At 43.7% G+C, this 17461-nt stretch overlaps 1 protein-coding gene across 2 annotated transcripts; it reads left to right on the plus strand.

Moving 5' to 3' along the window:
- The first annotated feature begins 436 nt into the window (after positions 1–436).
- On the plus strand, positions 437–15821 carry LOC129839126 (N-acetyllactosaminide beta-1,3-N-acetylglucosaminyltransferase 2-like). 2 transcript variants are annotated; one of them, XM_055906402.1, is made up of 3 exons: positions 437–612; positions 11615–11753; positions 12688–15821. In XM_055906402.1, the coding sequence occupies exon 3, from the start codon at positions 12712–12714 to the stop codon at positions 13915–13917; it is 1206 nt and encodes a 401-aa protein (XP_055762377.1). In that variant the 5' UTR covers positions 437–612; positions 11615–11753; positions 12688–12711; the 3' UTR covers positions 13918–15821. The 2 variants fall into 2 exon arrangements, with proteins under 2 accessions (XP_055762377.1, XP_055762376.1); XM_055906401.1 differs by lacking the exon at positions 437–612 and adding an exon at positions 619–909.
- Positions 15822–17461: the final 1640 nt, after the last annotated feature.

Raw genomic sequence — 17461 nt, forward strand, 5'->3', positions numbered from 1 at the left:
GCACCAGCTGCAAAGTACATATTGGCTTAATAGGGTCGCCAATTATTATTTTTTATGTTATTGGTGTGGTTAAGGTTAGAGTTAGTTTTAAAATCCGATGTTATGACTTTGTGGCTGTGCGAGCTATAGTGACCACTCTGTAGAGCTGCCTCCAGGGCAAGATTCATGACAATAAATTACAACCTGCGACAGACACACTGTAATAACTGAGTTGACTTGGGGGAGGGTGACATGAGGATGTGGGTTAGTCATTGTCAGTGATCCTCAACAAACAACATTAACTGAAACAATATTTGAAGCCATGTATACTATGCATTCAACTGAATTCGCTCATTCAGTCTCTGTCTACTTGTATAGCGAGGCAAATAAAAGTGCTCTACCTTGGTTTTACAATTTGAGAAGTCTAAATGACATGCTCTCCCAACATATTCAGTAAAGTACACAAGAAAAGGAAACACGCTGCCCCTAGTTAATATCAAAGGGTACGTCACATAATTCAAGGAGGAGTCGTGCCCCTCAAACGTTACGCTAAGAAAAAAAATACAAATATATTTTTTTCTCCCACTGATCTGAACGCAGGCTGGAATTTTCCTCTTCCTGAAAATGCGGAGGGTGAGTAGAAGTCGATATCAGAGAGGAGCAGACCTAGAACGTTACTTAAGGCGTGTTCTTTCTCTCTCATTTTGGCAAGGCATTGACTTTCACTTTACACAGGACCTCTACTGTGATCTGTGAAATATTAAACGAACATGGATTGCTTATAGTGAGCATAGGCACCTCACTCAAAAGTTATGCTTCTTGTAACTTTTTGCGGAAAAAGGATCATATTCATATAGACTCGTTTTGTAGGCTACACTATAGGCTGCGGGCCAAGATGTGGCTCCTTGGATTGGAAACTTTTCTATTCAGGTAAAGTATAGCAACCAGGTTTAGAGAATACATGCTGTTTAACCGTTTTGGTTAGCATATTATAACTTAGAAGACCATTAATTGCGTTTGAGTCCTGCTGCTATAGCAAAAATTATATTAGATTCTAATATTGCAACGCCACCATAGCTACCTACGTATGCCAGATAGGAAAAACATATGAACGTTATTAATTTTGCTTCCATCAGTTTTGCTCCTATAAATACGAGTATTTGATCAATGTTAGATTATATAATGAATAATCATTACTTTAACTATTAATCAAACATTGTTTCTAGAGGAAAGTTGACAGTTTATCACCTGTAATGAACATAGTAACTGTTGATAATTACTTCATAATGGGTCGTTCAATGTAATTTCATCAAGCCATGACATCCACCATCTCTTATTGTTCAGAAATTGTTTCTGTAGTTAGAAACAGATAGGATTAGCATTCTTGCAACATTATTTTGTTGAAATATATTTTGATCTCTGAGAAATCTAGCTAGTTAATTGCGACCAAATGGGCCCTTTTCATATAATGTTCTATAAATATAGTGACTTACATTTGAAAATAATTAGTATTTGAAACAGTAGCCAACAACATAAGTATTCAGACCCTTTGCTTTGTCCACCTGTCATAAATTCAATTGATTGGACATGATTCAGAAAGGCACACACCTGTGTAGATAACGTCCAATAGTGCATGTAAGAGGTTGAAGAAGTTATGAGGTTGAAGGAATTGTCCGTAGAGCTCTGAGTCAGGATTGTGTCAAGGCACAGGTCTGGGGAAGGGTACCGAAAAATGTCTGCAGCATTGAAGGTCCCAAAGAACACAGTGGCCTCCATCATTCTTAAATGGAAGAAGTTTGGAACCACCAAGACTTCCTAGAGCTGGCTGCCCGGACAAACTGAGCAATCGGGGGAGAAGGTCCTTGGTCAGGGAGGTGACCAAGAACCCGATGGTCACTCCGACAGAGCTCCAAAGTTCCTCTGTAGAGATGGGAGAACCTTCCAGAAGGACAACCATCTCTACAGCACTCCACCAATCAGGCCTTTATGGTAGAGTGGGCAGATTTGTATTTGATTTATTTCACCTTTATTTAACCAGGTAGGCTAGTTGAGAAGAAGTTCTCATTTACAACTGCAACCTGGCCAAGATAAAGTAAAGCAGTGCAAAACAAACAACAACAGAGTTACACATGGAATAAACAAACATACAGTCAATAACACAATAGAAAAAGTCTATATACAGTGTGCAAATGAGGTAAGGGAAGGCAATATATAGGCCATAGTGGCGAAATAATTACAATTTAGCAATTAAACACTGGAGTGATAGATGTTAAGAAGATGAATGTGCAAGTAGAGGTACTGGGGTGCAAAGGAGCAAAACAAATTATAAAATAAATAACTGTATGAGGATGAGGTAGTTGGATGATGAGGTAGTACAGATGGGCTATGTACAGGTGCAGTGATCTGTGAGCTGCTCTGACAGCTGGTGCTTAAACCTAGTGAGGGAGATATGAGTCTCCAGCTTCAGTGATTTTTGCAATTCGTTCCAGTCATTGGCAGCAGAGAACTGGAAGGAAAGGCGGCCAAAGTAGGAATTGGCTTTGGGGGTGACCAGTGAAATATACCTGCTGGAGCGCGTGCTACGTGTGGGTACTGCTATGGTGACCAGTGAGCTGAGATAAGGTGGGGCTTTACCTAGCAAAGACTTATAGATGACCTGGAGCCCGTGGGTTTGGCGACGAATATGAAGCGAGGGCCAGCCAACGAGAGCATACAGGTCACAGTGGTGGGTAGTATATGGGGCTTTGGTGGCAAAACGGATGGCACTGTGATAGACTGCATCCAATTTGCTGAGTAGAGTGTTGGAGGCTATTTTGTAAATGACATCGCTGAAGTCAAGGATCGGTAGGATAGTCAGTTTTACGAGGGTATGTTTGGCAGTATGAGTGAAGGATGCTTTGTTTGCGAAATAGGAAGCTGATTCTAGATTTAATTTTGGATTGGAGATGCTTAATGTGAGTCTGGAAGGAGAGTTTACAGTCTAACCAGACACCTAGGTATTTGTAGTTGTCCACATATTCTAAGTCAGAACCGTCCAGAGTAGTGATCCTGGACGGGCGGGCAGGTGTGGGCAGTGATTGGCTGAAGAGCATGCATTTAGTTTTACTTGCATTTAAGAGCAGTTGGAGGCCACGGAAGGAGAGTTGTAGGGCATTGAAGCTCGTCTGGAGGTTAGTTAACACAGTGTCTAAAGAAGGGCCAGAAGTATACAGAATGGTGCTCGCCTGCATAGAGGTGGATCAGAGAATCACCAGCAGCAAGAGTGACATCATTGATGTATACAGAGAAAAGAGTCGACTCGAGAATTGAACCCTGTGGCACCCCATAGAGACTGCCAGAGGTTTGGACAACAGGCCCTCCGATTTGACACACTGAACTCTGTCTGAGAAGTAGTTGGTGAACCAGGCGAGGCAATCATTTGAGAAACCAAGGCTGTTGAGTCTGCAGATAAGAATGTGGTGATTGACAGAGTCGAAAGCCTTGGCCAGGTCGATGAATACAGCTGCACGGTATTGTCTCTTATCGATTGCGGTTATGATATTGTTTTGGACCTTGAGCGTCGCTGAGGTGCACCCATGACCAGCTCGGAAACCAGATTGCATAGCGGAGAAGGTACGGTGAGATTCGAAATGGTTGGTGATCTGTTTGTTAACTTGGCTTTCGAAGACCTTAGAAAGGCAGGGTAGGATAGATATAGGTCTGTAGCAGTTTGGTTCTAGAGTGTCTCCCTCTTTGAAGAGTGGGATGACCGCGGCAGCTTTCCAATCTTTGGGGATCTCAGACGATACGAAAGAGATTGAACAGGCTAGTAATTGGGGTTGGAACAATTTTGGCGGATCATTTTAGAAAGAGAGGGTCCAGATTTGTCTAGCCCGGCTGATTTGTAGAGGGTCCAGATTTTGCAGCTCTTTCAGAACATTGGCTCCTAACTTCCCTGAAAAGTTGCATATCGTGGGGGCTATTCGATGCTAATGCAGTACACCACAGGATGTTTTTGTGCTGGTCAAGGGCAGTCAGGTCTGGAGTAAACCAAGGGCTAAATCTGTTCCTGGTTCTAAAATGTTTTGAATGGGGCATGCTTATTTAAGATGGTGAGGAAAGCACTTTTAAAGAACAACCAGGCATCCTCTACTGACGGGATAAGGTCCATATCCTTCCAGGATACCTGGGCCAGGTCGATTAGAAAGGCCTGCTCACTGAAGTGTTTTAGGGAGCGTTTGATAGTGATGAGGGGTGGTCGTTTGACCGCAGACCCATTACGGACGCAGGCATTGAGGCAGTGATCGCTGAGATCCTGGTTCAAGACAGCAGAGGTGTATTTGGAGGGTAGGTTGGTTAGGATGATATCTATGAGGGTGCCTGTTTTTACGGATTTGAGGTGGTACCTGGTAGGTTCATTGATAATTTGTGTGAGATTGAGGGCATCAAGCTTAGATTGTAGGATGGTCAGGGTGTTAAGCATGTCCCAGTTTAGGTCACCTAACAGCACGAGCTCTGAAGATAAATGGGGGGCAATCAATTCACATATGGTGTCCGGGGCTCAGCTGGGGGCAGAAGGTGGTCTATAGCAAGCGGCAACAGTGAGAGACTTGTTTCTGGAAAGGAGGATTTTTAAAAGTAGAATCTCAAATTGTTTAGGCACAGACCTGGATAGTAAGACAGAAGTCTGCACATAGCAACTCTGCCCCCTTTGGCAGTTCTATCTTGTCAGAAAATGTTATAGTTAGGAATGAAAATTTCAGAGTTTTTGGTGGCCTTCCTAAGCCAGGATTCAGACACAGCTAGGACATCCGGGTTGGCAGAGTGTGCTAAAGATGTGAATAAAACAAACTTAGGGAGGAGGCTTCTAATGTTAACATGCATGAAACCAAGGCTTTTACGGTTACAAAAGTCAACAATCGAGAGCACCTGGGGAATGGGAGTGGAGCTAGGCACTGCAGGGCCTAGATTAACCTCTTCATCACCAGAGGAGGAGTAGGATAAGGGTACGGCTAGAGGCTATAAGAACTGGTCATTTAGTATGTTCGGGAACAGAGAGTAAAAGGAGCAGGTTTCTGGGCGCAGTAGAATAGATTCAAGGCATAATGTACAGACAAAGGTATGGTAGGATGTGAATACAGTGGAGCTAAAGATAGGCATTGAGGGACGATGAGAGAGGTATTGTCTCTAGGGACTTCATTTAAACCAGGTGAGGTCACTGCATGTGTGGGAGCTGGAACAAAAGGATTAGATAAGGCATATTGAGCTGGGCTGGAGGCTCTACAGTGAAATAAGACAATCACTAACCAAAACAGCAATGGACAAGGCATATTGACATTAGGGAGAGGCATGCGTAGCTGAGTGAATATATGGTCCAGTTAGTCACTAGGTGGGCTGGAGACACGGCGATTCAGACAGCTAGCGGGCCGGGATAGCAGGCTAGCAGAAGGGCCTTAGAGGGACGTTGTGGCGGAAGAAGTCTGTTGTAGCCCCCTCGTGCGGTTACGTCGGCAGACCAGTCGTGATGGATCAGTAGTGCTCCATGTAGTAAAAGGGTCCAGGCCAATTGGCAAAATAGGTATAGTAGCCCAAAAAATTGGCTGATGTACCTCTTCAGCTAACAGTCCGATATGCTCTAGACAGCTAGCGGGCCGTGGCTAGCAGGCTAGCAGATGGGCATTCAGAGGACGTCACGACGGAGGAGCCTGTTGAAAAACGCCCTCGGGCGGATTACGTTGGTTGTCCAGTCGTGATGAATCGGCGGGGCTCCGTATCGGCAGTAAAAGGGGCCCAGGCCAATTGGCAAAATAGGTATTGTAGCCCAAGGAGTGGCTGATGGACCTCTTCAGCTAGCCGGGAGATGGGCCTAGCATAGGCTAGCTCCAGGCTAATTGGTGCTTGCTACGGGACAGAGACGTTAGCCAGGAGTAGCCACTCGGATAGCAGCTAGCTAGCTGCGCTGATCCAGGTGAAGAGGTTCAGAGCTTGCGGTAGGAATCCGGGGATATGGAGAAGAAGAAGTCCAATACGCTCTGGGTTGAATCGCGTTGTGCAAACTGGCAGGAGTTGTCCGGGCTAAAGGTTAGCTGATGACCGCTAGCAGTGGCTAGCTGACTACTAGCTAGTACTTTCTGTTGGGGGTTCCGGTTCTAAAGTAAAGAAAATAGCAGATCCATACCACATTGGGTGAGGTGGTTTGCAGAAGAGTATGTTGAAGTTGAGATTAAGAAAAATATTTAAAAAAATGCGAATAAAAAATATATAAAAATATATATACACGGGACACGACAAGACGAAGACAAAGATGCATGACTGCTATGCCATCTTGGATTTTTTGGGAGATGGGAGCAACTCCTCAGTAAAAGGCACATGACAGCCCGCTTGGAGTTTACCAAAAGGCACCTAAAAGCATGGTGGTGGCAGAATCATGCTGTGGGGATGGTTTTCAGCAACAGTGACTGGGAGACCAGTCAGGATTAAGGGAAAGATGAATGGAGCAAACTACAGAGCGATCCTTGATGAAAACCTACTTCAGAGTGCTCAGGACCTCAGACTGGGGACGAAGGTTCACCTTCCAACAGGACAACGACCCTAAGCACACAGCCAAGACAACGCAGGAGTGGCTTTGGGATAAGTCTCTGAATGGCCTTGAGTGGCACAGCCAGAGCCCAGACTTGAACCCGATCGAACATCTCTGGAGAGACCTGAAAATCTCTATGCAGCAACGCTCCCCATTCAACTTGACAGAGCTTGAGAGGATGTGCAGAGAAGAATGGGAGAAACTACCCAAATACAAGTGTGGCAAACTTGTAGCGTCATACCTAAGAAGACTCGAGGCTGTAATCACTGCATAAAGGTGCTTCAACAAAGTCCTGAGTAAAGGGTCTGAATACGTACGTAAATGTGTATTTTTTTAGTTTTACATTTTTTATTAATTTGCCAACAATATATATAAACCTGTTTTTGCTTTATCATTATGGGGTATTGTGTGTAGATTGATGAGAGAAAAAAAACAATTTAATCAGTTTTAGAATAAGGCTGTAACGTAACAAAATTTGGAAAAAGTCAAGGGGCCTGAATACTTTCCAAATGCACTGTAGATGAAGGGGAGGCGACAGGTTAAAGAAGGATTTTTAAGCCTTGAGACAATTGAAATGTGGATTGGTTGAATGGGCAAGACAAAATCTTTAAATGCCTTTGAATGGTGTTTGCTAGTAGGTGCCAGGCGCACTGGTTTGTGTCAAGAACTGCAACCCTGCTGGATTTTTCACGTTCAACATTTTCCTGTGTGTATCAAGAATGGTCCACCTTGCTAAGGACATCTAGCCAACTTGATGCAACTGTGGGAAGCATTGGAGTCAATATGGGCAAGCGCCCCTGTGGAACGCTTTCAACACCTTGTAGAGCTGTTTTGAGGGCAAAAGGGGATGCAACTCATTATTAGGAAGGTGTTCCTAATGTTTTATACACTCAGTGTGTGACCAGTATAGTCTACAAGGGGCTCAGTCTGTGTTTTCATTGAGTACCTGATTGCTAGCAGTTGCTCATCGAATAGCATGCATTAGGAGGAGGGGGAGAGAGAGGCAGTCATTTCTGGAGATATGGAACACTAGGCAGAACCATTGATTGAAACAGGTATTTGGATCCCAACGGGAAATACACCATAGAAACAAAATGGTTACGAAGGGATACTGTCATAATCTTTTGTCTGTTGCATATTCTTCACTGACAGGGTAAGTAATGGTTCAGAGGGAGACGCTTAGACATGTGCTGGGGAGGCCACACACACACACACAAACACACACACTGTACACTCCAACTGTACACTACATCCATCTCAAACTTGTCGCTCCATATATAGGCCTATGACTAGTCTCTTTTCACAGCATCTGTGCGTCTGCCTATTAGTAATTCAATGTTTTCCTTTGTATTTGATGAGGGAACATTGAGAGGCACTCTATTCTCCATTATCTCCATTTATGACACTCCAGAGGCAACGAAAGAGACTCCCTGTAGGCGTCTTCAACCAGACTAGAGCGCCGTAGTAACCGTGAAAATCTACATCATTCACATGTGTATATTTCTCCCGTCATACCAAATGTCCTTCGAGTTAACAGTTAGCGTGCTCATTCAATTGTCACTTTTACATCAGTGGCTTACATCACTAGAGGTCCATAGTAACCGTTGAAATCTATATAATTCACATGTAAACACCCCCCCGACATATTTATTTGGACAGTGAAGCTAAACTTAAAATGTGGCTCTATACTCCAGCATTTTGGATCTGAAATCAAATGTTCTATATGAGGCGACAGTACATCACCTTTTATTTGAGGTTATTTTCATATCTGTTTTACTGTTTAGAAATGAAAGCACTTTATGTATCTAGTCCCCCCCCCCCCCCCCCCATTTGAATGTATCATAAGTATTTGGACAAATTCACTTATAGTGTATTTCATTTAGTCAAAAGTTTAGTTTTTGGTCCCCTATTCATAACATGTAATGACTACATGAAGCTTGTGACTACGAACTTGCTAATGGTAAGAGTTAGCATGTTTTGGGGGCATGACCTTTGTGCATCTGTAACTTTCTCATCATTATTCACGATTATCTGTAATCATGGTAGAAGTGTTCAGAAACATATTGTTTTCTTAATTACAATAAAAGTAACACCAAAATGACCGTACATTATTTACCATTCATTTCTATTGGTCACAACATCATCTGAAACACACAACGACAACAACAACGGAAAATACACCCAACAAGTTTGTAGAGTCACAAGCTCGATGTAGTCATTGTGTGCTAGGATTTTGATTTGATTTATTAGGATCCCAACTAGCCGACGCCAATGGCGACAGCTAGTCTTACTGGGGTCCGACACACAACGAAGAAGATATTACAGGCAAAAGACTTTTCAATTTACATACATTCAAAAGCACGAACATGTTGTGTGTGGTGTGTGCATCTATCAGTTACACATACTGTACATGGCAGGACATGCACACAACAAGTAGGTCACATGGGGGAGAGGCGTTGTGCTGTGAGGTGTTGCTTTATTTGTTTTTTTGAAACCAGGTTTGCTGTTCACTTGCGCAATATAAGATGGAAGGGAGTTCCATGCACTCATGGCTCTGTATAATACTGTACGTTTCCTTGAGTTTGTTCTGGACCTGGGGACTGTGAAAAGACCCCTGGTGGCATGTGTGGTGGGGTAAGTGTGTGTGTCAGTGCTGTGTGTAAGTTGACTATGCAAACAATTTGGAATTTCCAACACGTTCATGTTTCTTATTCAAACAAGAAGTGACGCAGTCAGTCTTTCCTCAACTCTTAGGAATATTGGTCCAAAATACTAACCTTTTGACTAAATGTAATACATTATAAGTGAATTTGTCGAAATACTTGACACCTTAAAATGTGCGGACTAGATATATAAAGTGCATTTATTTCTAAACAATATAAGAGATATGTATGAAAATATCCCCACAAATATAAGGTGATATTCTGTACTGTTGCCTCATATAAAACATTCAATCTCAAATCCAAAGTGCTAGAGTATAGAGCCAAATAAAAAAATGTAACTTCACTGTCCAAATAAATACTTAGAGGAGTGTATGTATTTCTAACCTAACGTCCTTCAAGTTAGCACTTCTCACTTTCTTATCAGTGGCTGGCCAGTTAAGTCCTGTTGATATCACACTGTTGATATCACACTGTTGCTTCAGTGAACACGTTTTTCTGATGTTTAATTATAGGCCCCCTCTCAAATAGTTAAATAAAGGTTACATAAAAAAAAAAAAAAAAAATATATAGATGTTTGTGTCTGTCTGTGTGGCCTCTCCAGCATGTGCCCAAGTGCCTCCCTCAACCATTACTTAAAGTTTAATGACTGACCATATTAACTAAACTAATGATAGACTATGTAACTATTTAGTAGACTATGATGTGGTCGTTTATTTTATGTGACATAGTGTTTACTTCATCAGTTTACTTCATTGAGTCCAATATCGCTACTTAATGACAGATGATATATATAAAAAATAATAACCATATATATACACACACTACCGTTCAAAAGTTTGAGGTCACTTAGACATGTCCTTGTTTTTGAAAGAAAAGCTACTTTTTTTTGTCCATTAAAATAACATCAAATTGATCAGAAATACAGTGTAGACATTGTTAACCTTGTAAATGACTATTGTAGCTGGAAATGGCTGATTTTCTTTATGGAATATCTACATAGGCGTACATAGGCCCATTATCAGCAACCATCACTCCTGTGTTCCAATGGCACGTTGTGTTAGCTAATCCAAGTTTATCATTTCAAAAGGCTAATTGATCATTAGAAAACCCTTTTGCAATTATGTTAGCACAGCTGAAAACTGTTGTGCTGATTAAAGAAGCAATAAAACTGGCCTTCTTTAGACTAGTTGAGTATCTGGAGTATCAGCATTTGTGGGTTCGATTACAGGCTCAAAATGGCCAGAAACAAAGAACTTTCTTCTCAAACTCGTCAGTCTATTCTTGTTCTGCGAAATGAAGGCTATTCCATGTGAGAAATTGCCAAGAAACTGAAGCTCTCGTACAACGCTGTGTACTACTCCCACAAACTGGCTCTAACCAGAATAGAAAGAGGAGTGGGAGGCCCCGGTGCACAACGGAGCAAGAGGACAAGTACACTAGAGTGTCTAGTTTGAGAAACAGAAACATAATGTGTATCAAATATAAAATGGCTGCAGTCAGTCAGTAAATGAAATGTCAGTGTTACCCACATCTACTGTGTAGGCCCAGTACTCTCACCAACAGTGTTCAACAATGACAAACTCTATCCATGGCTTGCATATCCCACGTTTGACTATCGATGTGAGTGTTTGCGTAGTTAGATCGCGCAGAGGAAAAGTGTAACTTGCTGCACACCGTACTGCTAGGCTGCATTCCAGGCCCCATAGAGCTCTGGTCAAAGTAGTACATTATATATGGAATAGGGTACCATTTGGGACGCACGCTAGTTTGCTACTGCAAGGGAGTGGGGGAGTCATGTTCGTAGCTCGGCATTGAAAGCTCAACTTTTCTGGTTAGATTTGACAGCTTGTGAGTATCATGCTGCTGCTGAACACACGAACACACACACACACACACAGAGAGCAGAGCAATATTTTGAATTACTGTAGCCTAGCTCTCTGTCTAGTTTTGTTAAAGAGGTGCAATGCTAATCAGCAACCGTCATTTCTTAATTAAAAGGCGAAGATTCTTCCGTCTACTTTCACAAGTAAGACACTCTGAGGTCAAAGGTACACGATTCCATTTGCTTGCAGTAGATGATCTACAGTGACGGTTCGAGTAGACAATCTACAGCAAACAGAAATAGTGACATCCAGATAGTCGTTGACTACAACAATACCTCTAGTAACTACAACAACACCTCTGTTGTAACCAGGTTCTTTGGAGGGATTTGTAGTTCTTTGTCTGTGTGTTCTTTTTGGAAGGATAGGGTAGGGCTTAGCTACAGTAGGGAGTGTATAAGCATGTCTAATTGCACTTTGGTTTGCGCAAGCCCTTTAATAACCCCTTGAGAAAAAGCCTGCCTTTCCAGAAGAAAAACAGCAGTGTTGTTGACCTGCTGTGTGCTTGTGTGTTTTTTGTTGTTTGTTTCCAGGTGGCTGCTGCAGGAACACCAGTCCTGTTTCAGTTCCCCTTTCTAGAACCTTCTCCTATGCAGGAGACCCGCATGGGCTAAGAAGGTCTGGGTCGGGACCACAGGAACAGCCTGACCAGTCATTTCCTGCTAGGCACAGGTAATATGTTTAGATATCATTTGATACAGCAGAAGGAACTAAAAGTGGTTACAATGGCTCAGTGGGTTGGATCATGGTGTTTGAAACACAGAACTGTATTTTTTTCAATTGTATTTATTTAACCTTTATTTAACTAGGCAAGTCAGTTAAGAGCAAATTCTTATTTACAATGACGGCCTGTATGTTCACTCTCACTTCCAAATTGGAAATATATGAGGATACTGTACATGTGTTGCATTAAAGTCATTACCATTGTTATCATTTGTATGATTAATCACACTATTCTATGCTTCTATCCAAGGCTCTGTTTGTCTAATTTTACACTCTGTTACCATTGACACAATCATAGAGATTCCTTACATGCCAGTGCCCTGAGGCTCAAGAAAGGTCTCAGTGAAATTAATAATGCACATGGAAATGTGTGGCTCTTTTGTGTGGCGAGGCCAGTTTAGCCTGAGATTACACTGACACACTGCCACCTGTAATTGGTGTCATGAGGAGGGCTCCTCGAATTGGGACCGCATGATGATGCTAGTCTGGGTCATTGTAGAAAGAGAGGGAGGAAGAGAAGGAAGTAAAGAAGGGATAAAGAAAAGTGCACAGCTCATTCCTCCAGGATTAGGGGATGAAAAGCGGGCTGGTATGCGGCTGCTGCTGGGTCCGGCTTGGACACAAACAACGCACTGACCAAGAAGGCCCTCTAACCTGCTTTACCTTCCAACATTTCTCCTTAAGTCTACTGCCTCAAAACTTCAGGCCATTAGCTGTGACCCACAACTACCTTTCACTATGTTTCTGAATGGGCCCGTGCCTCCTGGGTTCGGCGTAAGTCTGCCGGTCTCGTTGCGGTCGCTTCGTACTCTGTACGTTGTAAGTCTGTAACTTCTGGGTTTGGTCTCTCATTGCCTGTTTGTCTCTACCACTTCCTGTCCAGGTCCGGAGACTGCGGAGAGCCAAGATGCACGGCTGTCGGAAGAAAACCAGGGTGCTGTGTGTGATGATGATGCTCAACGTCTTCGTCTTCATCCTCGTGGGCGTGTCTCGGAACCTGGGCCAGGATAAGGGGGACCAGCGGAAGCCACGCATTCCCTCCAAGAGGTTCTGGAGGAAGCAGAAGACCAGTGAGATCTTCTGGAATAAGGAGCAGCAGAGGCTGGACTACATCTACAACCCCATCCTCATGTCAGGTTTGACCAATGACTCTCTGCTGGAGCTACCTGATTGGCTCAACGACACCAAGTTCCCGGACCCCTGCCAACCGGACTACAGCGTCACCACCCAGGTGAAGGACTACAACTCCCTGCCACCCCGCTTCCAGGACTTCCTGCTGTACATGCGCTGCCGCTCGTATCCGATGATCATGGACCAACCACGCGTGTGCGAGAGCAAACCCTACCTCTTATTGGCCGTCAAGTCCCTGGCGCCCCACTTCGACCGGCGGCAGGCCATCCGGGAGTCGTGGGGGCGGGTGGGCGTTCTGGCCAATCGGACTGTAGCCACGGTCTTCCTCCTTGGAAATGCCGTGTCAGTCGACCACTTCCCCAACTTGTCTGGGATGCTCAGCCACGAGGCCAGACTTTACGGGGACCTCCTCCAGTGGGACTACCGAGACTCCTTCTTCAACCTCACCCTCAAAGAGGTGCTCTTCCTGGACTGGTTCAGCCAGCATTGCCCCGACGCCCGCTTTGTCTTCAAGGGGGATGATGACGTCTTCGTCAACACCTGGAGGATCTTAGACTTCCTCCACAATCTTCCAGAGATCAGGGCCAGGGATCTGTTCATAGGGGATGTAATCACCAATGCCGGCCCGCACCGGGACCGGAAGCTCAAGTACTTCATCCCAGAGAGTGTGTTCGTGGGGCCATACCCGCCCTATGCCGGGGGAGGAGGGTTCCTGTACTCTGGGGAACTGGCACTGCAGTTGCACAACATCTCCCAGCAGGTGGCACTGTATCCTATTGATGATGTCTACACAGGGATGTGTCTCCAGAAGCTGGGCTTGGTCCCGGAGAAGCACAAGGGCTTCAGGACGTTTGACATTGACGAGAAATACAGGGGCAACCCGTGCGCGTATAAGAGCTTAATGCTCGTGCACAGCAGGACGCCGCAGGAGATGATCAAAATCTGGGCCTGGCTCAGCGATCCAGAATTGAACTGTCAGTGAGACATCTACATGCATCCCACATTACACCCTATTCCCTACATAGTGCACTATTTTTGACCAGAGACTTATGGGCCCTGGTCAAAAGTAGTGTACTATATAGGGAATAGGGCGCCATTTGGGATGCATCCAATGGGTCTTTGAGAAATTTGTTTGACGTGTTCTAAGTGCTTTCTTTGGTTTGTGTGGAATTCGCAAAATCCTCGAGGTTCGGTAGCAATGCTTGGTTCACGTGCTAGTTGGAACTCTGAATTTTCTGACTTGCTAATTAGTTGTAGTTATACACGTGCCCTGTTCAACCAGTTAGCAAGTTGAACATTTTTGAGTTTCCTAGTTCCGACTAGCACGTCACAAGTCAATGTGTTCCAGCTTCAATAGAATCAGCTGATATATCCCTAGCATTCAAAAGTATTTTTTTACATGAGCAACCATTCATTTACACTTTAAGACTGTGTTCGGCAAATGTAGTATCATTAATATAAATGTACTAGTACTGTATGTACTATACAAGCACTATTGCACGAGAGGTCCTTTTTTTGCAAGAATTGTAATTTGTCACAATAACAGGCATATGTGAAAATCACCTACGATTGGGAGGGGGATCCATATCCCTTTTAATCGTAACAAGACAGTTCACTACTTATGGCAAAGAGTGTGTGAATGTCCTGCTTAACCTGTTTTTCCAGACTCTAACGCCAATACACAGGGTGGTGTATTGCTGTAAGCGCTCTCAATGGATCTGACGTTCCTTTGCACTTGATTCTAGAAACAAACTATTTATGATATTTGAAAGATTGCTGGTTCATTATAACTCTTAAAGCTGGAAACCGTAGGGGTGAAACTGCCACGTCCGGTTGTGCGATATTACAACAACAAAGAAGTTACTTAAAACAACAAACACTGTTTTTTCCCCCCTTTCAGATGTACACTGAGTGTGCCAAACATTAAGGACACCTTCCTAATATCGAGTTGCATCCCACCTTTTGCCCTCAGAACAGCTTCAATTCGTCAGGGTATGGACTCTACAAGGTGTTGAAAGTGTTCCACAGGGATGCTGGCCCATGTTGATTCCAATGCTTCCCACTGTTGTATCAATTTGGCTGGATGTCCTTTGGGTGGTGGACCATTCTTGATACACATGGGAAACTGTTGAGCGTCAAAAACCCAGCAGCATTGCAGTTCTTGACACAAACGGGTACGCCTGGCGCTTACTACCATACCCTGTTCAAAGGCACTTCAATATTTTGTCTTGCCCATTCACCCTCTGAATGGGACACAAACAGTCCGTGTCTCAATTATCTCGAGGCTTAAAAATCTACACTGATTGAAGTGGATTTAACAAGTGACATCAATAAGGGATCATAGCTTTCTCCTGGTCAGTCTGTGTCATGGAAAGAGTAGGCATCCTTAATGTTTTGTACACTCAGTGTATGTTAAAAAAAATTTTTTTTTACCACACTTATCGAGCTCCTCTTCTCCTTTTCATAAACAAAACAAAAACAATAACAAATGTGCCTGGGGCGACCAGTGGCTCTATTTCACATTATGCGGATCTCAGATTTAAAGTATTTTTTTTATTATTAAAACAAAATTGCACATTTGGTGAATAAATATTTGTTGAATAATCCAGAATTTTAAGGCGTTAGTAGTCCTGTGACCCAGTGTTTTTTTTCTGCTGTAGTGAGATGTTATGTGCAGAGCTCTTTCTGTATACTCACAACAGTGCAGGCTGCTGAGGGGAGGACAGCTCAATAATAATGGCTGGAATGGAGCGAATGGAATGGCATCAAACCATGTTTGTATTTGATATCATTCCACTGGTTCCGCTCCAGCCATTACCAGGAGCCCGGGTTAGGGAGTATTTCAATTTTTTATGACAGTGAATAAAAAACTATTCAAACATCAAACATTGGAATCACTCTCGTTCTTCAAAGTTGGTCTGAATCATAAAGGTACTAAAGGTATCTACACTGCTCAAAAAAATAAAGGGAACACTAAAATAACACATCCTAGATCTGAATGAATTAAATATTCTTATTAAATACTTTTTTCTTTACATAGTTGAATGTGCTGACAACAAAATCACACAAATTATCAATGGAAATCAAATTTATCAACCCATGGAGGTCTGGATTTGGAGTCACACTCAAAATTAAAGTGGAAAACCACACTACAGGCTGATCCAACTTTGATGTAATGTCCTTAAAACAAGTCAAAATGAGGCTCAGTAGTGTGTGTGGCCTCACGTGCCTGTATGACCTCCCTACAACGCCTGGGCATGCTCCTGATGAGGTGGCAGATGGTCTCCTGAGGGGTCTGAGGATCTAACCGCACCAGCATATGGCCAACCGCACCAGCATATGGTCTCACAAGGGGTCTGAGGATCTCATCTCGGTACCTAATGGCAGTCAGGCTACCTCTGGCGAGCCCATGGAGGGCTGTGCGGCCCCCCAAAGAAATGCCACCCCACACCATGACTGACCCACCGCCAAACCGGTCATGCTGGAGGATGTTGCAGGCAGCAGAACGTTCTACACGGCGTCTCCAGACTGTCACGTCTGTCACATGTGCTCAGTGTGAACCTGCTTTCATCTGTGAAGAGCACAGGGCGCCAGTGGCGAATTTGCCAAACTTGGTGTTCTCTGGCAAATGCCAAACGTCCTGCACGGTGTTGGGCTGTAAGCACAACCCCCACCTGTGGACGTTGGGCCCTCATACCACCCTCATGGAGTCTGTTTCTGACCATTTGAGCAGACACATGCACATTTGTGGCCTGCTGGAGGTCATTTTGCAGGGCTCTGGCAGTGCTCCTCCTGCTCCTTCTTGCACAAAGGCGGAGGTAGCGGTCCTGCTGCTGGGTTGTTGCCCTCCTACGGCCTCCTCCATGTCTCCTGATGTACTGGCCTGTCTCCTGGTAGCGCCTCCATGCTCTGGACACTACGCTGACAGACACAGCAAACCTTCTTGCCACAGCTCCTATTGATGTGCCATCCTGGATGAGCTGTATTACCTGAGCCACTTGTGTGGGTTGTAGACTCTGTCTCATGCTACCACTAGAGTGAAAGCACCGCCAGCATTCAAAAGTGACCAAAACATCAGCCAGGAAGCATAGGAACTGAGAAGTGGTCTGTGGTCACCACCTGCAGAACCACTCCTTTATTGGGGGTGTCTTGCTAATTGCCTATAATTTCCACCTGTTGTCTATTCCATTTGAACAACAGCATGTGAAATTTACTTGTCAATCAGTGTTGCTTCCTAAGTGGACAGTTTGATTTCACAGAAGTGTGATTGACTTGGAGTTACATTGTGTTGTTTAAGTGTTCCCTTTATTTTTTTGAGCAGTGTATATCTGTTCACTACTGTATACAAAACATTAAACGTTTAGAATAAACATCTTTACCATTGGATAATTAATACATTTATGGAAGTGTCTTGTAAAATATATTTGTATTTATAAAGTACTTGGTAAGATAAAAGTATAACATATAATACCTGTGTTGATCCTGAGAAGTTGAGCTGCAGAAGACAAGTAAACTTACCAACAGTG

Source organism: Salvelinus fontinalis, chromosome 40 (assembly GCF_029448725.1).
Source record: "Salvelinus fontinalis isolate EN_2023a chromosome 40, ASM2944872v1, whole genome shotgun sequence".
NCBI lineage: Eukaryota > Metazoa > Chordata > Actinopteri > Salmoniformes > Salmonidae > Salvelinus > Salvelinus fontinalis.

Bases quoted from the DNA above. Each gene is read 5' to 3' on its own strand.
- LOC129839126 (XM_055906402.1), top strand. From the start codon at position 12,712: ATGCACGGCTGTCGGAAGAAAACCAGGGTGCTGTGTGTGATGATGATG.